Source organism: Protomyctophum bolini (genome assembly GCF_963924005.1).
Source record: "Protomyctophum bolini genome assembly, chromosome: 14".
Taxonomy (NCBI): Eukaryota; Metazoa; Chordata; class Actinopteri; order Myctophiformes; family Myctophidae; genus Protomyctophum; species Protomyctophum bolini.
This window is the reverse complement of record NC_137875.1, coordinates 26,996,146-27,018,692: the sequence shown is the minus strand read 5'-3', so window position 1 is coordinate 27,018,692 and position 22,547 is coordinate 26,996,146. Positions and strand designations below refer to the sequence as shown.

Below are 22,547 nucleotides of genomic sequence, written 5' to 3'. Positions count from 1 at the left end.
ACAAGACATATCCACTGTATAACATAACCTATAATCCAAGCCTAAGGCTAGCTTACAAACTTAGAAAGATGCACTACATGTGCCGATAGTTTGACCAAAACACAGCAGTGCGTGATCAAGTCTGTCTCAAACTAGAAATGTACATTAAAGTCAACTTAACGAGAACATTCTAATCAAGCGTGCAAGTCTGTCATTTGCTTTCTTGTTATTGTCTTTGTCATCTATGCTTTGGAGCTTGACTTTGCTAGTTGTGCTTCTTTCTGCCCTCTAGTTGCATCTCTGTGATGACTTGATGAGTGACGTTGCAGAGAAACCCATCAATTGCATGCCTGCGATTGACCAGTACCAGTACATACCATGAGCCAGAGGTACAGGACCAATGTATTTTGCTTTGTAGTGTAGATCCATCTTGCGCCTGATTGTAACTGCGCTCCACAGCCTTGTTGGATGCGTATCCTATATCCTGGAGGGAGGATTGCTTAGTGATTATTAATTCACAAAAACAATGACGTAGGTTGAGTATTCATTGGCCAATTTGAAAAAAATATCAGAAATTGAGGCCATTGGCCTGCTGGTAGTGTGCACAACAAAGTAGGACCGAACTGAAAATGTGTTGTCGGGTAGGACTCGGACTAAATAAAAAATAAAATAGAAATGTCTGTGTATGTTTTAGTGTGAGCAACAGTCGGTGCTGTCCATGGTGCTGATTGTCATTTTTTGTATCTGAGAATGCTTGCTTTTAGCCAATGATGTGAGAGTAAAAGAGACGGGGGAGATGTGGAAGAAGATCTGACAGGATGGAGGTGATGAGAAGTCAATATACTTCATGGAATCATTTTGAATTGCCACAACATCGTACATGTTCAGTGCCCAAACTGTAATGTAATTAATGCTCAAATGACTAATAAAACATATACATCTCGCCTGAGCAGACATATGAATTCCTATCTGTGTGTTTGATTATTATTTCGTATCATTTTGGTAGTTGGTAAAGTAAGGTACGGTAATTGTATTTATAAAGCGCCTTTCAAAACAGTTGTTACAAGGTGCTGTACAATAAAAAATAGGAAAAAAACAAGAGATAAACCAACGATGAAATAAGAAACAGAGCAGCAAAAACAGTACATAGAAATAGATAAAAGCAGAAATAGAACAACAGTACATATAAATCAACAAAAAATTGAAATAATCACTAAAGCAAACCAAAATGTTTACGGTACAAATGAGTTTTTAGCAGCTTCTTGAAGTTCTCAACAGACTCCGCATTTCTCAAGGAGAGTGGTAAGTCATTCCACAGCGTTAGGGTTAGGTAACGTATGCAACAAATGCATATGCTCATTAGCGGGGATAGTGAGAAGACCTTTGTCTGAAGACCTAAGGTGCTCACATTTACCTTAGGGTGCACCCGTTCAGTTAAATAAATTGTAAGTAATTAATGCAATTTTAAAATGAATTCTGGAGTCAATTGGTAACCAGTGCAAAGGCCGCAAGCACAGGAGTAATATGTGACCTTCTGTATCTCTGGGCAGCGCCAAAAAAATCCTCTATGGAGGAAATACCCTGACTTTTTCATTTCTTGAACATAGGAGGACAAGGACCCTCAGTGAGAAGGCAAGGCAGTAGCTTTGTACCTTGTGATGTAGCACCTACAAAAATGGATGATGTAATCAAAACAAAAACATGTCAGAAATGAGACAGGCAGAAAGACAGAGACAGAGAGAGCGAAAGATGAGAATGTTTGTCTGCAGCCTAAGCTCCCTTCACCTGGTTGAGTGTGAGCAGTGTGCAGGTGCTCCCTGTCTCACCCTCCTCCAGTCCTCCTCCTCCTTCCCTCACACACACACACACCCCCAAACAGGGCTGACACTATAGAGAGAGGGGAACACGTACAGGCAAGAAGCACATTACTCATGTTCACAAGTTCAACACACAGGGAGAAGCTGTGTTGAAGAAAACAAAATGGGTGCTGAAGCTTATTCTACAATCACACTTCATTAAGGAAATTAACACTGGCGTCCTGAAGAACTATTGGCTATTTTCTTTTTGTGAAATGGTTAGTGGTTAAGTGATTAAAGCTAATTTCTATGACATTTCTGTCAGAAATTGGTATTTCTGAAATATATTACAAATGTCTTGTGGTTAGGAGGTTTCTATGACCTACAGTATGTCCATAAATTTATGCGAACTGCAATATCATAGGATCTGAAATGTAGAACCAATAACCATTATCTTTATCATGTAGTAGGTTAATCGAGTAATGGAGAAACTGGATCTTTTTCAATAAAATGTATTAAATATCAACAAATCAACATAAAACAATTCAAATATAATTGTTATAATTGAGAAAAAATCTATTCGTCTGATTAACCCCAGATGCCTACTGTATAATATGTACAGTATTATACAGTAGGCCTATACTTCGGTTGTACAATAGTGCCGTGCAAAAACAGTGAAACTAGCTGATCTACAAGTTCACAATGCATCAAGATTGTAGATCGGCTATTTACAATTATTTTTTAAATAATCGTTCAATAATCGTAATGAAGTTTGAAATAACGGTGATTATTGATTTGAAGTCATGTCGCCCAGCCCTAGCCCAGAATACCTCCTTGAATGCTAACATCAAACACACCATGACAAGTAAGAGTTCAGTTCTTAAAGTCTTTGTCCTTTGTATTTCAACCGCAGCATTGTACTTCACACAGACCTTGGACCTTTAGGTCCTTTTGGCATTTTTACCTTTCAAGACGGGAAACCCTTTTGGGGTAGTTATTGTTGTGATGCACACTTGCACAGTATATAGCAACATCATATTTGTGTAATGTTTTAATAAATACAATCTAAATGGGTTAAAATCTAATGCTAAGCTTCATTTTGAGAAATGTAGTCAAAATGCTGTAATGCACCACAAAATTACTATTATTACTTCTACACCCAACAGTTCTACTGCACAGTTTTAAAAGATGGTCACCAGACTGCAGGAGGTTTGTGAATTGTGCTTACAAAAGTTTTCACTCTCAGAAATGTTATAACTGACCAACACATGGCCAAGGATACTATAGATAAACATTATAACTGACCAACACATGGCCAAGGATACTATAGATAAACATTATAACTGACCAACACATGGCCAAGGATACTATAGATAAACATTATAACTGACCAACACATGGCCAAGGATACTATAGATAAACATTATAACTGACCAACACATGGCCAAGGATACTATAGATAAACATTATAACTGACCAACACATGGCCAAGGATACTATAGATAAACATTCCTTCCTGGTTGCCACTGACATTTTGTTGTCATGGAGATGCCCCCACTCAACCAGGATAGCACACGCACACGCACACGCACACACGCGCACACACACACACACACACACACACACACACACACACACACACACACACACACACACACACACACACACACACACAGAGAGATTCCTGGCCCCTATGATTAATTCAACTCTGGGGCATCCCTTGGGGCCCAAACATCTCCTGCATGGGTGTGCAATGTGTGTACGGGTCCTGGCCATTCTGATGTGGCTCAACCTTACATATTAGCTAATGGATGGCCCCCCGTTCCATATGATCTAATAACCTGTGGGCCGATGGCCATGAGCATAGTTGAGGAAGTGGGCCCCAAAATAATTGGCAGAACACCAAGATTGTAATAATACGAAATTATTTAAAAATTAGAACCAATAACCAACTCTTGTTGCTGATATAATCGATTAAACGAGAACCAGTTTATTTTAAAAATATTGACATTAAATTAAACATGCTCGTGAAACATGCACACGGCCCACCCATCTGATCAACTGCACACCCATCTGATCAGCTGCCCAATTATGTGATCTGATGGGTGGGATGTGAACGCGTTTGAGATCTTCAAATGGGCCCTGATCCAGAAAAGGTTGAGCACTGTTTATCTAATACGTTTACATCTAAATACCATTACATGTACGAAAATTAAATGCATCAATGTATGAAATCTAAGCACAAAAAAACGCCCACTTATTCACAGGTTTTTAATTTAGCCTTTCTGTCTCACATCAACACACGGCAGCATCTAATGCCCTCTGCCTCCACCCACACACACACACCCACACACACACACACACACACACACACACACACAGTATACTGCACCTCTCTCTCCTGCCCTCCTCCTGACATGTATGCATACTGTGTGTGTGTGTGTGTGTGTGTGTGTGTGTGTGTGTGTGGTACTGTGGTTTGTATATAATTCCCTATCTTTGATATGCCAGACGCGTGTGCACGTACATTTGATCTATGTCCGTCAAATGGATCCCTAGGAATTGTGAGGCTGGGATTTGGGGGTCAAACAGGCGAATCCTCGCCGGCGTGTGATCCCAGGTGTCGGGGTCAAACGTATTGTAAACGCAAAACAGTGCGTTGCCACAGTGATGGGTTGGGTCCTGTCAGGGGGGGCTAATGTGCCTTGATCCCTTCAAAGGCTGCTTGGGGATCCAAGCACAGAGCAACGGTCTGGAGACAACAACCTGTGTGTTCTCTGAGGGGGACGCGACTCAGACGAGAGTAAAAGATGAGTCAAGTTTCGCAATGGACAGAGAGGGAGGAAAGATAAGACGACGAGAGAGGGAGAGAGATGCAGAGAGACAGAGCTTGACAGGCATGCAGAGCATGAGAAAATGACTAGAGAGAGAGGAAAAGGGAGATAACTTGTGAGACAATACTATACATTTACCCTCAGGCCAGTGGATTAGTCCTTCATCAGCAGGCTCCAGCATGCTTCTCAAGTCCAACACATAAGTCCTTCTCAGCCCTGATTCTCTTCAGCATCAATGGCTACACAGATCCAGTCACCATACCTGCTCACTCAGAATTACTTTATAAATTATAATTAAGTATTTAGATATGGAGTATAGGCCAGCATATTTGGCTCAAACAGATAGCACGTCGGAACACAGGCCCAAGTGTTGTGGGTGTGTCGGTACCTTGCCTGCTTCTCTGTAGAAAAGCAAATATCCATTGCTCTGCATCCGTGTGCCTTGACCAGGTCGCGGTTGATTGCTCCACAGTAGTAGCAGTTCTTGCTTATTGGAAAAGTTTATTATGAATTGGCATAGGCCTAAAGTATAAGAACACAAACTAAAACAGGCTGTAATAGTCAGATTGTTACGGTAGCATTTCCCAATGTTTTGTGGTCATGTTTTCCCACAAAGGCAATCAATCAGGAAACTTAACTTAGTCTATATAGGACCATAACAATAAATGTAATGCTATGGTCATTTTTATTATGATGGAAAATAAAGGATATGGTTTCACTGCTGTGTTTTATGGCTTATTTGTTGTGTGTCATCCTGCAAGAGCTTGTAGACCTGCAACCAAGTATAAATCAGACTTAAGGGCGACCGGGTGGTGCAGTGGCATAAAAAGCAGTAAAACAAATATTCTATGTCTGGAGGAGGGAAGCCGGACGGGGAGGATTATTTTATCACTACATGTTACTCCTACAGGCACCCACCACCTCCCGGTGCAGGCTCCTCACTGGCAGGTGAGCCAGTAGGATACAACAGTACGTCCTCCCGGTACAGGCTCCTCACTGGCAGGTGAGCCAGTAGGATACAACAGTACGTCCTCCCGGTGCAGGCTCCTCACTGGCAGGTGAGCCAGTAGGATACAACAGTACGTCCTCCCGGTGCAGGCTCCTCACTGGCAGGTGAGCCAGTAGAATACAACAGTACGTCCTCCCGGTGCAGGCTCCTCACTGGCAGGTGAGCCAGTAGGATACAACAGCAGTGACAAATTGACAATAACATGTGTGTGGGGAGAAATCATTTGGCATAGCAACTAAACTTCACTTAATATTTAATCCAACCTCAGCATGGCTGTATCAGGCCGACAACCTTCAGTTAGATAACCTCAAACAAAGATGAATGTACAGTATATAGCACTGTATATGTACAGTGCTACTATGTCAATTAACGTTTGTCAAAGTGTGTGGCCAATCATGCTGATATGCACAACAACATGATATGTTGTTGGGGTTGAATTCCTTCCCAAAATGTATGAACATTTATTGACAAAATACACAGCTTTATTTAAATAATACAGGCATATTTCCGACTGTGAGAGTGAGTGTATACCAGGGGGTCAGTGAAGCCAATAGTGTCTGAAGCCAGTAGGAAATCCTGACTTCCTCAAAGTTCATATAATGGCCTGTTGTGGCGCTGTCATTGGGCCCAAAAAACCCCAAAGCTCCATAGAGGTCCATGTATTTGGGCCCAACTTCACCTATACTAGACTGTATTACCTTAATAAACATGGTAATGAATACTTTCTGCTTCCAGTCACTAGTTTAAAGTCTCATTTCTCATGTCATAATATTCTTTTTGGAAAATGATGGTCCCATTTATTAAAAAAATGACCATAAAGTCGAGTATGTTCTGAGGGGCGTGGCTACCTTTACAGTCTATGATGGGGATCCACCCCCCGATCGAGTCAAAATAAAAACCAACGAAGAAGAAGGGGGGAAGTCCCGCTTTGTTGTCTGGGCCAGCCAATGGCCAGCTGGGCCCAAACGGATCTAGAAAGATGGCGATTTACAATTCAAGGACTGACAGGCTTCATCTTATGTCCATATCAGACCCGGAGAACGCTTTGTCCATATGTTTTTACAGTCTATGGTGTATACTGTGGGGGTGTCTCAGTCAGTTCGTACATCAACATTACGGTACACCGACCATAATTGTCCTAGTGAGCATGAGGACCCGGGTTTGAATCCGTCTCGTCTCGCATGCCTCTCCTCTGTCTGACCTTGTTTTCTAGTGTATAGAGCACCCAAGTCTGATGTAATTTAATTACGCATCCTACCTGGGTCACGCTTTTTTTCTTCCCCATTCTGAATTCCCATAGACGTGTTTAATATCACGTAACATAAGAACTGTGTTCCAAAAATAAACAAATGTTCCCAGCTCATATGGATATGAAGCATCAGCTGAAGGCGAAAAAGCGCTAACGTTACCGGCGACCGCCACCGACATAATTCCATTTTCGCCAGAGAGAGACTGTATCAAATATGACTGACTGACTATCGTAAACGATACAGAGCCACGTCCCTGACAATATCGTCGGGACAATTCGTTTATTTTTGGACCACAATTCTTATATTCTTATATGAGACGATTCTAAGATGACTCATAAATAAATAAGTTAAATAAAATTAAAATGCAATGTTTCACCCTGTGAAGGTGTGTGTTATCTGCCATGGCGCTGGGCGTGTTTGAAGTCCATGGAGATTAGGGATGTGGCCAGGGCTGCATACAGGTGAGAGTGGTTGAACCTCAGACAGTAGACCGGACTGCTCGTTAAGTCTGACGAAAGCTGGAAAAACTACAAGAAAAAATAGGAAAGAAATCAAACTGTTTATTAATTAAATACAAAATAATGAAAATCACACCCATCATTATGACGTAACATGTCTATTTGCTCAGACACTATGACATAAAATTCTCCATTCATTGTCAATGGGAATTTTGTGTAGGACAAAAGTCTACACTAATAGCTGAATACAGTATATAAGAGGGGCTAGTAGCAACCCCTCAAAAAAAGAGTGACAAATGAAAGGACCATTTTGATTGCGTAACACAAACACAAACATTACATAACAAATTCTGATTGGCTGGAATGAGATGATCAATGATGATATGGGTGTGATTTTTAATATTTAATATCATATTGTTTATGTCCCTCAAAAAACATATTTTGAGCCTAAATCACAACTCTAATACAAGCAGTCCATGCGCACACCTGTAGGCAATCATTCCGCCGTCTATCCCAGAGCCGTACGACACCATAGTAGGCGGAGCCACTGGCGATCATGTGATTTCCATCTGTCTGGACGCAGTAGAGGGCGCTGTCATGAGGCTCCTCCCACTCCATCACACACTTCCTGTTTGTTCAGAATAGAATAGAATAGAATGTAAGTTCATTGGCCACACACAAAATGGTAAATGGTGCATTTATATAGCGCTTTTATCCAAAGCGCTTTACATAGAGTGCATTGCATTCACCCACTCACACACACCGATGGCAAGGCACCAAACTGCACATCGGGATCAATTAGGGGTTCACAGTGTCTTGCTCAAGGACACTTTGACACTAACTCTGGAGGAGACTGGCAGGATCGAACTGGGAACCTCATGTTCCCATCCGGCCACTCCACCGCTGAGCCACTGCCGCAGCCACAACATAAAACATATTTTCACGGTGCTAGAATTGAAGTGAAAAAAGGATGTAAAGTATCAAGAACGTTGAGCACGCTAAAAAGAAGACAGAGAAATACTGTACATACATAAATATCATGACAGCATGAAAAGAAATGGAGGGTGGGTTTACATCAGGGACTATCATGGACCTCCAAACTACGAATGAGAGAGAGAGTATGTGTGTGTGTGTGTGTGTGTGTGTGTGTGTGTGTGTGCGTGTGTGTGCGTGTGTGTGCATGTGTGTGCATGTGTGTGCATGTGTGTGCGCGTGCGCAGGCTGCCTGGGTTAGTGGGAGCACTAGGTTGATAGAGGGGAAGTATTTTGGGGGTTCTGCCAATACGGATCGATCCTCCATTAGTGGGGCATCATCAATAAGTGATGGGGAGGGACCAGGCAGACAGCAGGGCAGCAGACACGTCTGGACTCTCACACACACACACACACACACACGTGCGCGCGCAAACGTGTACGCTCACACTCCAACACACACACACACACACACACACACACACACACACACACACACACACATACACACACACACACACACACACACACACACACACACACACACACACACACACACACTCTCTTTGTCATTGTGTCCTCAAGGTGTGGTGAGAGCCCAGAATAACAACACAACAGACTCAGGTCTACAGCTCTCTTTTCATCTCCTCTCTAGCCTTTACATTCACAACAACAGTCACAATACATGTAAGTGTGCATGTACAACAGTGTGTGTGTGTGTCTGTGTGTGTGTGTGTGTGTGTGTCTGAGTGTGTGTGGGGCTTGGTTTTGGAAGGGTAGTCTCTGAATTATTGATGTCTAAAGAGGGGTCCCCCACAGCCTTCCTCCACCAGTACCCCGATCCCACCCCCTTTCACAAAATTCCCCAGAGTTGGCTGCCAATCAGATCACATTTGTCTTACTTGACTGATCCTTCCCTGAAATACAGTCCGTCCGTCCCCCCAACCGCCTAATCCCCACGTCACAACTCAACTCCCCTCGTGTGGTGGGATAGCCATGTTGTCACACGCTGCATGCTGTACGTATGGTGTAAGAGGAATATCTCTAAAATAAAGTATCGTTTGCTGGGGTCCCTTAGACGAGAACAGCGTCTTCAGGAGGTGAAAACGCAACAGAGTGAAAACACCTCCCAGAGTGGAAATCTTTGAAAATGCTGTTTCCTCCTGTTATGTATACGGGCAAAACAATGAATCCGCAAAACTTGTGACGGCATGGCTCACGTGGGTTCACAATGCATATGTTTATTACATTGATGCAGAGCTGTAGGTGTATACAGTATATAGAGTTCCTAAAATGAGCAAGCACTCCCTCGCCCCGCTCATCCTACAAATACAAATGTAGCGCCTAGCGATAGTGAATGGCGGTTCTTCTTGTACATGGGTGACTGGTCTATCTGGCAGTCCGTCACTGCCACCTAGCGACGTGGCATGCACACTACAGCGTGTTCATCCACATTGCGTTCCATGTAAAAATAAGAACGCAACAGGACTTTACCGTTTTCTCTGGCGACCGTTCTTGTGCGAAGGTGGCCTTAGTGCCGTCCCTCTCACAGGGAAAAACAGAGTTAACCATAGAATCCCAATTCTGGGTGAAAAGAAAATTGGTGAAAATGGCAGATCTACAAGCTCACAATGTGTTCTGTTTAAATGCATTGTGAGCTTGTAGATCGGGTGCAGTACTTAGTTTAGACATTTTTTGGTTTAGACTAGTCATTGGTTAGACCAGTCATTAGTCCTACAACTACAACCTATCTCAAACCCTCACCCTAAACCTAACCTCCCACGGGGCAGCACACCTAAACCTAACCTTAACCCATGTCTAACCAATGACTAGTCTAAACTAAGTATGCACGCCTGTAGATCAGCTATTTTTGATATTTAATGTTGAGGGGAGAAATGTTGATATTAAGCTCTGGGGAACTCTGGTCAACTAAGTATATAATTAAGTATATATGTAGCCTATATATATTGTGTGCGTGCGTGCGTGTAGTCTTCCCACCCCAGGACAGCCTCCAGAGACATCCAGGTTGGGGGTGTGTGGTGCTGTACCTGGGGCTCATCCGCAGGTCCCACAAGCGGATGTAGGTGTCGTAACCACAGGAAATCAGCTGGAAGGGAGACTCGAACACCATGTCCAACACACCTGCACCGCGACGTAGCGATGAACCAAGGACACACACACACTCCGAGCTGGTTGAGAGACGGGAGAGAGAGAATGAAGGAGAGAGAGAGAGAGAGAGAGAGAGAGAGAGAGAGAGAGAGAGAGAGAGAGAGAGAGACAGTTAGTTTTTTAGTGTAATAAAAGAAGAGAGATGATTATCACACAGAGAGGGTGAAGGTGAATTCTTGTGTTTTGAAGGTCATTAGGTCATATTATTGTGTAACCTGATGTATTTTGATTTGTTGGCCAATTGGCCAGGTCTGTGATCTTTGATCGTATGAGAGATTTTATCTGAGAGACAACAGAACAGAGGGTTTTAGTTAGGGGAATCCCAAAAGCATGGGGTCACTGCACTGTAGTATGTTTAACTGTACACCTTGCCTTTTCTTCCTTCTCCCAGTCTTAAATATATACCGCATATAGGCCTGCCGGCTATTGACATCTCCAAATACAGGATGTTCTTTAGTGCCGACATTGAGGATGTGAAGTGTTCCGTTACACCCCAGAGCCACTCTGCATAGTAAATGAGGCTGTAAACCTCATTGATGTTGGGGCTACTGTCATCACACCTGTCTCTACGGACTTTAACGTATACGGTGTGTATTGTATGCGTTCTTGTGCATTATACTTACTCAGTCATTCATTGTAAAGAGACGCGTCATTAAAAGGAACAACCATTACGTAATAAAAGCATTGGTCATAATACCTGGTCAAATGCTCAAAATAACTAAAAATGCATAAATCGCAAATCGCAGTACAAAATCGTTGGGTGTGGAGAGTTAAAAAAAATCTTTCAAATGTAATCTGGCTCCACAGTAGCAATGCACACAAATATAATGGAAACGATTTACACTTAGCCAGTCTACAAGCTCACAATGACACATTGTGAACTATTTTTGGCAAACATTCTCCCCAGAATATGGATGGTGGGTTGAAGTGGTCAAATAAAAAAAGAAATACCTGGGATGTGGACATGGTGTTATATGGGGCATGCGTTAGAGCACTGTTTCCATATCGGAATTTTAAAAGATTTCAACTATTTCATAATTATTTTTTAAAGAATCTAATCATTTTCATGAAAAAACTACTAGTGCTAGTGAAAATAGCAGATCTACAAGCTCACTAGATTGGGTCCCGTGCAAACGTCTACTATCTCTTTTGGGTCTTGAGCTAAAATGTTTGGGAACCACTGCAACAGAGATGTGCACAGGCCCAAACTCCAGCTTTTCTCTGGCCTGTGGTGTTCAAGCCCGGCTCAGCCCAAACCTGACAAGGGTCTCCAATTCTTCAGCCTGAGCCCTATCAGAGACATGGCACCATCAATTCCATCAGTTAGCTGTTGGAGCCTTCCCTAAATCCCCCTGGACAACGCTCCACATGCACCAACTAGACTCTTCTCCCTTGAGTCCTGCCTCACACACTGTAGAATAGTTTGTCCTAGTGATAACATGATAGACTACATTTCAATGAGTTCAGTCAGTGTCCAAGGTGTTGTCTCCCTTCCCCTGTTGCTCCATGCCTCTTTTCATACTTTGCACACAACCCTGAAACATTGTCACCACATACCCCAGACCGAGAGAAAGATGGAGAGAGGCAGACAACAAATGAGTCTGAGAGGGAAGAAGAGGAAGACATGTACAAGGAATGTACAACTGGTAATCACATACTCATTCATGGCTGTAGGTAGACATTTAACTGCATACATCGCTATTATTAATATTAGGGCATGCCTCTTGGCAGAGATTTGCGTTTTAATGAGCACACCTTTCTGGTTGATTATTTAACTCCTTTAGCGCCATCTAGTGTTAGCATGCACACAACTAAGGAATGCCACCCGCCCGCCCTCACTCTACGGTGCTCGTTTCCTTTCCGGGTTATTCAGGAAGGTGGGGGCCTTTGTTAGGAGCACATCACCACTCGCATTAGCTCAGACCCCTTAGCTAGCATTACAACTACCGTCATTTCCGGACTATAAAGCGCACCTGGATATAAGCCGCACCAGCTAAATTTAGGGAAAAAAACAAATGTGTACATAAGGATAATGGACTATAAGCCATAGAGATAGAGATAGATTTAGAAGGTCCCCTAGTGGCCGTTAGCAGTAAAAATCCATAGATTAGCCGCACCGTTGTATAGGCCGCAGGGTTCAAAGCATAGGAAAAAAGTAGCGGCTTATAGTATGGAAATTACGGTAGTTACATATAGTTCAGTTGCACATAATTAAGCTTAAAGACTATGTTCTTTCTGCAGTATTATCATAATACACAAAAAATATATACATCAGTTTCCTAACTCTGGTTGTGGAGACCCAAAGCAGCACTGCGATGTACTCAGAAAATGCACATTTAGACTTGAGACACCAGAGAAATGTAATAACTTACTGGATGTCGTCTGGGATACAGGACCCTGGAACTAGAAGATTCAAATGCAGCATTTAAAATGTATATTTATGTGGGCTAGTTAGTTCAATGTTTTGTCCCGTGTCCCTCATTAGATTAGAATAGATGGAGGAGATTAGACATAATAGTGACCTATCTAGGGGTAAAGTGAACCATACTGGCTGAAGACCACCCAGAGCAGATTAAAGCAGAACTAACCTCTCCTGAATATATCTATCTATTTAAATAAAGGTTTTGGTTTAAAATTATTACATTGCCAATGTGGTCTTTATTGTTTTTGTTCGGCTCGTCAGATATTGTTGCAGCATTAGTTTAAGAATAACTATTAGTTACCAAGAATAAAAGTCAAACTTATTACAGATTGACTTGGTGATACATAACATTTTGTATTCAATGTCGATATAACTAATCCAGAAATGCCATCAATGGTACTGTGAGATTGGATTAAAGTTAAATTACACTGCTTGATTCAGAGGCTGTCTCCTAGATAGGTATACAGTTAACAGCCTGTGTGAGAATCTGTGTGAAACGTGTGTGAGAAACGTGTTTGTGTGTGTGTGTGTGTGTGTGTGTGTGTGTGTGTGTGTGTGTGTGCGCGCGCGCGCACGTGCGTGTGTGTGTGTGCAATCAAGTAAGAGAAAAGTGCATCTGAGTGTGCATGAGACAGAGGAAAGGAATGAAGGAGGGAGGTCGGTGAGAAAGAGAGAGTGTGTGTGTGTAATACATCAAGTTTGTGCGTGCAAGCTGATGCGGTGTGACCTGTGTGTGTGTGTGTGTGTGTGTGTGTGTACACGTGTGTCTAACACACAGCACCATGCTCTTGTGATCACAGCCCTCTCCTGCTCTGTTCCTCCGACTCTTGTTTATTGGAGAATAACTTGCCCTCGGCAGGGCGGATTATTGCAGAATAACTGTCTCTTTGTTGCCGTTTAATTCCCTCCATGACCGTGACCATGTGCGACTCTCGCAAGTTTGATACCTGCCCCGTAGCAACTATTTAAAGGGGGCCGCCGGCCCTAGCGACCGAGTCCCCTGGCCCGCCGACTCGTGCCCCCCCTCCCTCGTCCATGAAGCCCAATCCCCGGGGACGGGCTGGTAATCCCCCCTCCTAACCCCAGGGGGCCTTCTTATTGGACCAGGGCTTTCCCTGCGGGGCGCCTTATTGGATGAGAGCTTTCTCAGTGGCGGGGTCTCATGACTAAGCCCAGGCCAATGGGGTGTCCATGATGAGGCTTGGCCTGTGTCTGTGTGTGTATGTACGTCTGTGTGGGGTAGCGGCCCGCTCATTTTGCCCTTACCACTGAAGCCCAAAGGGGGCTTAAGCGCATGCTGGACAAAAGAGAAACTCATTGAGGGCCAAAAGGGATACGAGACCATTCATTCATAACTTAAATAATGATGTCTGGACAAGATCACAGCGTCGGCCGCTCAAGGCCTCCAGGAAAGGTAATGGGGTCAATTCAGAACTGCAACTATACGGCCGTGTCCCAAACTATACGAAGATCATAAACAATTACCCTGTTGGGATTCAATACTTTAATCAATCGGTGGATTGATAAGGCACCTTTTTTCCCCAGAGTGGACCTAAAAGTCTTCTATAGATATGAAAGGGGAGGTGGGTCGGGGGGCGATGCGAGAACCAGTCCAAAACACGCACCTGAAGAAAAAGAAAAATCCAGGTTTCCATAAAAGCGGTCCTGACATCTGTGCGGGGATGTTAAAGCCAGTAATAGCACCGTGCAACGGGGGCCTTGCGAGCGGCACACGAAACAGCAGGGATTCTCAAATTGTTAGGTCAGCGTCTTTTATGGGGCCGCACATGATTACAGGATGGAGTATGAAGTGTATAATCTGTCAGAATGACTGTATCTGCTCGTTGAGTCTCTGATCTGACCGTGCTTTCCCCCGTGTCACACGTCTGTCTGGGCCCATGGCATTCCCCAGGGCGGAGAAAAGTACTCAAATGTTTTACTTAAGTAAACACTGCAATATAAATACTCTAAGTTACAGGTAAAAGTCCGGAATTCAAAATGTTCTTGAGTAAAAGTACAAAAGTATTGGCATCAAAATGTACATTAACGTAACAAAAGTAAAAGTAGTAATTTTGCAGAATGTCCCATTTCAAGTTTTCTAATGTATAAAAATCTTTTGAAAATAGCTCGCGATGCAACGCATTGTGAGCTTGTAGATTGGCTAATGGCCAAAATGCTGAAGTGGTTAATGTATGTTTTGTAATAATAATCTAAATAATCAAGTAAAAGTATTGAAATACTCAAATATAGTCCAAATACTTCAAAATTGTACATAAGTACAGACAGTACTTAAGTAAATGTACTTAGTCACTTTCCACCACTGCATGTGGGCAGACGGTACATAGTAAAATGTTCATTTTCAATACAGTAGGCCTACAGTACATTCTTACATCATTATAGTCACATTAACGCTGAGGATTTCGATGCGTATAACATAGTGACTAGTGAGTCATGACCATCATGTCTCGTCTTCTCTGGAACCTCTAGTGACTTCAGAGAGCAGATTGGGTAGTTAAAAAAATCACAGGGCAGATCATGTAGGTCAGACTCTTCACAACAAATCGTCTCAAAATTAATGGGAATGTGGTGTTGAGTGACGTCTAAGGGGATGTTGTCACATCAAGACTGCAACCTTCCCATTTCACTTTGTTAACATTCTTTGTAGTTACACAACGAAGAAGGAATCCAGAAGCGGTAGGCAGTAAGACACCAAAAACAACATGGTGTATTCTCATCTTCGATGTGCAATATCTGTGCAGCATGGGCGCAGGTGGCTAGCAGCAGGTCACTGAGACGTGTCATTGATATCGGTGCATAGACCCTGAGAGCCCTAAAACCCAGGCACGAACCATTACTTGGGCTTCTAATACATTGGTGTGGTCGGTTTACTGTCATGGCATGCCGTTGAGGCTGAGGTCTAACGTTTGGACAAGTGGGAGGTACAAAGGTCACTGGCAGAAAAGAAAGAGAGAGAGAGAAAGAGAGAGAGAGAGAGAGACAGAGAGAGAGAGAAGCGCATAGTATGTGGGCAAGCTGCAAAAGACATCACACGGGCAGTATAGTTGACAGAGAAAACACTGTTGTCGGAAATGCACAAGGGGATGAGAAAAATAACTTTTTCCTCCCTGTGGAATCACTGCTTTGCTGCCCCGTGGTCTGTGGTGCTGCTCAAACTGTAGCAAGTTGGACTTGCTGGAGCTTGAATGGGAGCAATACGTAAGAAGGCATCTCTGACATAAGGCGACATAAGACTATTTACAAAAAGACATAAATTAATACCAACTTCTAGACCTGGGAATGACATAGAAATATGCAGACATCATGGAGACATACTGTAAGTGTCACTTTGTATGATCAAATGTCTCAATAAAAGCATAATGTTTCAACTCTTACATTTCCCACAAGCGGGCAGCCTTCTTGATTAAAGGTTAGTGCCACATCCATTTCTCCATTACTTTCTGCTCCTCTACTTCTTCCCATATAGGTGCGGAAATCTATCTAGCACTTACTGTACATCTTACTACCATTCAGGATGGAAACTTGTTTTCTAGGTAGACATATGGCAGCCGATCACAAGGTGAATATGTTTGGCTGTTTCTAATGCCACCACTAACTATGTTGCACAGCTTCCAGGTCCCACATTCAAGTCCAGCCATTCAGATGTACAGTATGAATGACTTGGCTGTCCGACATGCCATGCAAACTAGTTCTTAAGAACTGCGCAGAAGCTTTAACACCACAAGTAAAATGTCTCAAGACGTTACATGTACTTGCCGCATGAGAATGAGAATGAGCTGGTTTCTAAGCTGACGTGGACTCCAGCAGGTTAGGCAGCTATGTTTCAGGGCAGGCAGACTGGCGGCCTGGGGGAAAGCGGGGACTTAACGATTGTTATGAAGGGACTGCCGGCTGTGTGACACAGGGTGTAAGTCCCGAGTTAAGCTTGTCTGGTCTCACTACAGGAGTCAGGGTGGCTCTGGGGGCCACACACATGTGCACGCACGCATGTGCACACACACACACACGCGCACACACACACACACACACACACACACACACACACACACACACACGCAAAGACACACACACACAAAGACACACACACACACACACACACACACACACACACACACACACTGAGGAGCAATTAATGAATTGGCAGACTTTTCAACAACAAAAAAAGACAAGAAGCTAAGGGCATTCTCTCTGAATGTGGGGGCAGCTTAAGAAAAAGCGGTGTGTGTATTTCGTTTTTGTTAAACAGAAAGGGTTGGTGGCTCTTGTGTGTGTGGGTAAGTCTGTGCACTAAACAGCAGCCTGGGGACGAGCTACGCCCTGCTGTCCAAAGCTTGCAGACAGGTAGAGAGAAGGAGTCCCACTGGGGTTTTCAGGCCCTAAAACAAACAGCGGACAGAGGAGAGCCATGCAGCTCTGCAGGCCGCGGGCTCCACCGCGGCTCACTGTAGGAGCAGTGGGTGGCTTTGGATGGGGAGGCGGGAGAGGAGAGGAGAGGAGGGCGTCGGGTGCCTTCAGTGACGGAGCGATGCCGGTGGAAGGGACCGACAACCAACAATGACTACCTTCAAAACATCAGACACACATGCACGCACACACTTTTGCAAAGGTTTCCCAAGGGTTCGCAAAAAAAAAACAATACCGCCACAATTTGTATTACAGAGCGACCTCCCCAATGCACACATTTAACCCCTGTTCTTTTCAGTGTCAGAAATGCAAGGAATTCAACCCTCTGTCCACTGGATGTTTAAAAGGAGGGTCTTTTTTAATGGAATGGAGGGGGGGGGGGGTATGGGGGAAGGGGGGCTCTTGGGAGTCAGGAGCAACGCTCAGGGTTTACTTTCTTTGATGCCCCCCCGCCCTGTTTAGCCATGAGCGAAGGCGAGCGTGAAGAAGTCGGGGCACTGCTATGCCGAAGGCGCCACTTGTGTGGGACCCCCCCCCCCCCACCCACACACACACACACACCACCCACCCCTATTCTGTACGACTGATCAGAAGGCTCTTTGTGGCCCCCAAGATGAAAAAGACACAGAATTAATTGCGACGGTGGAGGAGGAGAAAGAAAATGAAATGTGTTAAATGAAATTAAAATCAAAGCTACAAATGAATGGCTGAATGGATGCCTGGGCAGCCCCCACAGCCCCCACCGCCACTACGACCATCCAAACCCAAACCAGGAGGAACCTCAGAGGAAAACCATAAAGTGTTTTGACTTGCAACACTTCAAAAAGGGGTCAACAAACAGACAGTGATCTTTCTGTCGATCATGAAAAAGAAAGTCCCACAGCTTCTTGTTTCATACCGTTTCATTGCTACTAGATTATTGAGCCATGATTGTTGAATTGAAAGTGATGAAACTAATGGGATTTTAATCTGTCAATCAGATGGTTCTTGTTAAAGCTACAATCTGTAACTTTTTTGTAACTCACCTGCACGGTAGAGCATGACTAGGGGTTTTTGAATCCTTGGCAGTGACTGACCGGTACAATGAGCACAATTAGATGTGTTATGGGGAGGGAAGGTGGGAAGGGAGGCCGATCTCTGTCACACTGCACTAGCAACTACTGCAAGGTGGTCAGGACGCTTGTTCAGTGGGAAGCTGAATTAGGAGGGAATGTGTGTCCTTCCACGTGTCACGCCCTCCTGGTGAAACTCATCACCGTCAGGTGAGAAGCAGCAGCTGGTGAGGCGACTTCACGCGTATTTGAATGGACACATGCTTGTCTACACCCTCCCTAATGAACCACCCAGTAGTCAGCAGCGACAAGGGACTATAGGACATCATGTTACAGTGCAATGTGTTAACACAATATAACTGGTTGGAGGTTATCTCTCTATTCTTCCATTGAGAAATATCGACCGTGGTGTCAGGTAGGACATGCTGGTTTAAAATGTTAATACAGAAATTTGAAGCAGACCACTGGATTTGGCGCTAGATGCGTTGCCGAATGCCGATGCCATCTTACTGTGTTTCGGACATCATTGTAATTACCTCTCTCTGTTGGGAGAGGGCGACAGCAACCATGAACAGAATGCCACTTTAACCGATGGTCACCAAATCCAAGAAAAGAAAAAAAACACACCACACAGAGGCCTGGGGTCTGATTCCCTTTAACGATGCCTCTGGCTTGGTTGGGCGCTCTATTAAACACAAGTGGCAGTGTTCAAGGGTGGAAACCTGCCAGGGAATTGTGTACTAGTAAACTCATACTGGTTCAGCACCTGCTCAGCGGAGACGCGGACTGGGGAAGAACCACTGCGCGTGCGCATTATGCCACTGGAACTCCTCACTGTCGAGTGTTAATTCCATGTGTATTGGAGGAGGAATGACGTGCTTGTCTACACCCCAGACCTCCCCACCACACATGGTTGGCAGTGAGAGGGACCGCAGTGCACATGAGGGGGATAGGCAACGTAATGACTGAAGTAGGAAAAACAGAAAAATAACAGTGTAGACAATTAATGAGCTCTGCACTTTCAACATATGCATAGAAAGAGATTTAGAAACGAATGAAAGAATTCAGGAGGGATGGCTGTGATAACATACTGTAACTGCCCACTTCCCCTGACCTTTTTTTTTGTTGGGCTGTGTCGTTTACAGTTGTACATCAGCAGCACTTGTGTAACTGGGTAAAAACCTGTTTGGCTGCAGCCCTCTCCCCCCCCCCCCCCCTCTCTCTCTCTCCATCCCCCTCTGTCCTCTCTATTCCTCTCTCCATAAAAATAAAACACCCCATGCCTTGTCCCGTAAACATCTCCAAAAACGTCCGCCTCTATTTTCTGCCAACAACGTGGATGTGACAAATCATTCCTGGAAGATTTTTGTGGTCGTTCTCTCCTCTCTGATCCTGCTGGCGTACGGCCGTGGCAGCAGCTGTTTTCGCTGGCTGTTGTTTGGAGGCAGCAGGTGTAACTGTGTCTGTGTTTATGATGTTTTGGCTCGTGTGGTTCCCCGAATCAAAGCAAGGTGCGGTTTCTCTGCTAATGCACGAGGGCTGAGGTCGATGCTGGTAGCCAGCATAGAGTATAACGTGTGTGTGTGTGTGTGTGTGTGTGTGTGTGTGTGTGTGTGTGTGTGTGTGTGTGTGTGTGTGTGTGTGCGCGTGCGTGCGTGTGCGCGTGCGTGTGTGTGTGTGTGCGTGTGTGTGTGTGTGTGTGTGTGTGTGTGTGCTTGTTTTGAATGCATGGTCTGTTTGGATTTGTATGTGTATGCATTGCACATACGTGCGTGCAAGCATAAGCCAAGTAACACACTTACGGTAGAGACCGCAAGTGAAAACAATGTCAAACAGTGCACCCACATCTACCACCACCACCTATCTGCCCATCCCTGCCTGGTATGTACCTCTCAGCTGATTATCAGATGGAAACGGAAACACACAATGGGGAGTGTCTGTGTGTGCATGTGCCTGCATGTGTGCATGTTTATGCAAGAATAAAATAGGAAAAGAAGCTCATTGCTTAAAAACAAAATACAAAAAAGAAAACATAAGATGCTCAACTTAAGAACAAGTAAGTCGGAATATTGACGCTAGAAGGTTTCCATACAGTTAAGCTTTGGTATGAGAGCCGTTAGGATGCTTCAAATATCTGTCTCAGAACCGTGTTTCTCTGTTGTACACACAACCCTGGGGGACGGGACAGGGACATTGGAGGGCACATTATCTAGGTCTTAACGCGTCAACGTCTTGTAACCATGTCAATTTTCCTCGCCCCCTCGTGTCCTGTTCTCTCAGCCTACCCGTTTCCACTTCCACTCTCACCCTGTCCCTGCCTTTAGTTCTCACTCACTCTCTCTCCCTCCCTATCCTTCTCTCTGTCTCCATCCTACCTGGTTCAAATTTCCATGTCATTTGGGAGCAGGAAGCTGTTTTGTGTCCAGCCCTGCGTTGTGCCGGGGTGTTGTAATTGGCCCAGGTAAAGCTGGGAATTACAGCCGTCCTGTCAGGCATGTATCAGGTTTAAGCCCATGGCTTTCAGAGACAGGAATTCTCAGGGAGGCCCCCCTAACTTTGTGAATGTCTACCAGCACTTAACACTGGCTGGTTTAAATGCATGTACACCTGTTCATGTGTGCATATAAAGTATGTGCACAAAACTATGCACAAAAAGGAAAACAAATATCCTCTCTTATACGGTACATATACACATACGTGCATGAAAGCTTCAGTATCACATACATAAATGCATGCATAGCCTGCCCTACACGCACATGTATGCACACAGACACACATGTATACACACAGACACACATGTATACACACAGACACAACCACATACTGTACATGCACAGAAGAAGAGTCCACATGCATGCACAGTACAGTTGAGAAAAACAGGCTGATGAGCCCCCGGTTTGGGGCTGTGGGCCGAGGCCGAGGACGGGGGTCGGCGTGCCAAACGAGAAGGGATGAGGCCGGGGCAAGTGAAGGGATGAGGCCGGGGCAAGTGAAGGGATGAGGCCGGGGCAAGTGAAGGGATGAGGCCGGGGCAAGTGAAGGGATGAGGCCGGGGCAAGTGAAGGGATGAGGCCGGGGCAAGTGAAGGGATGAGGCCGGGGCAAGTGAAGGGATGAGGCCGGGGCAAGTGAAGGGATGAGGCCGGGGCAAGTGAAGGGATGAGGCCGGGGCAAGTGAAGGGATGAGGCCGGGGCAAGTGAAGGGATGAGGCCGGGGCAAGTGAAGGGATGAGGCCGGGGCAAGTGAAGGGATGAGGCCGGGGCAAGTGAAGGGATGAGGCCGGGGCAAGTGAAGGGATGAGGCCGGGGCAAGTGAAGGGATGAGGCCGGGGCAAGTGAAGGGATGAGGCCGGGGCAAGTGAAGGGATGAGGCCGGGGCAAGTGAAGGGATGAGGCCGGGGCAAGTGAAGGGATGAGGCCGGGGCAAGTGAAGGGATGAGGCCGGGGCAAGTGAAGGGATGAGGCCGGGGCAAGTGAAGGGATGAGGCCGGGGCAAGTGAAGGGATGAGGCCGGGGCAAGTGCGCACGTGTGAACTGAGCAGTGCAACTATACTTTTATTGTGATAGTTACTGTACAGTTATACGGTTAATTATACTTAAGTTATAGTTCTCAGTGTGAATGGGGTCTTTAGGCTGCTCAACAGTGCCACTTTAGGTCACCCAGCAGTATTGCAGCCGTTCATACCCAAGACAGACAAATAGACATCGGGACATAAGGACACACAAAGCCAGTCATTGGAGCAGTGTGCAACGCTCAAAATAAGGCTTCCCGTGCCGGAATAACCCCCCCCCCCCCCCCCCCCCCCTGTGGCACCCTGTGAGGTTTGGTGCTTTGCGAGTTACTATGTGTAACTCTATACAGTTTGTCGGAGTGCCGTGAACTTGGGTGGTGTGTGTGTGTGTGTGTGTGTGTGTGTGTGTGTTATAGAGATGTCTAAGTGCCTGGAGACGGGACTGGTTTGTATATCTAAACGACTGGGAGAAAGCCCTTCTAGCCAACAGCATCTGCCAGGTGTGTCTTCTGGAGCAAGGCTATGAACACAGGTGCTCCAGTCAAGATGTTCCATGATTTAACGACATGAACCCTAGCATCCCTATTCTGAATTTGGGCAAGTCAAAACACGAGAACATTCAGTGAAAAGATATTCATGAACTTGTAGATCGGCTATTTTCGGTGAACCCACA

The 22,547-nt window shown here is 44.9% G+C and overlaps 1 protein-coding gene across 1 annotated transcript in view; it reads right to left on the bottom strand.

Annotated features, from left to right (window-relative positions):
- Positions 1-6,092: 6,092 nt before the first annotated feature.
- The window catches only part of fbxw4 (F-box and WD repeat domain containing 4), a 43,935-nt gene continuing 27,480 nt past the window's right edge, over positions 6,093-22,547 (bottom strand). Inside the window, exons 7-9 of the mRNA XM_080781523.1 lie at positions 10,347-10,487; positions 7,813-7,954; positions 6,093-7,395 (exon numbers count right to left, since the gene is read on the bottom strand). Coding sequence (XP_080637649.1) covers positions 7,261-7,395; positions 7,813-7,954; positions 10,347-10,487 — 418 coding nt within the window. The 3' untranslated portion in view covers positions 6,093-7,260. The remainder of the gene's footprint in view (positions 7,396-7,812; positions 7,955-10,346; positions 10,488-22,547) is intronic.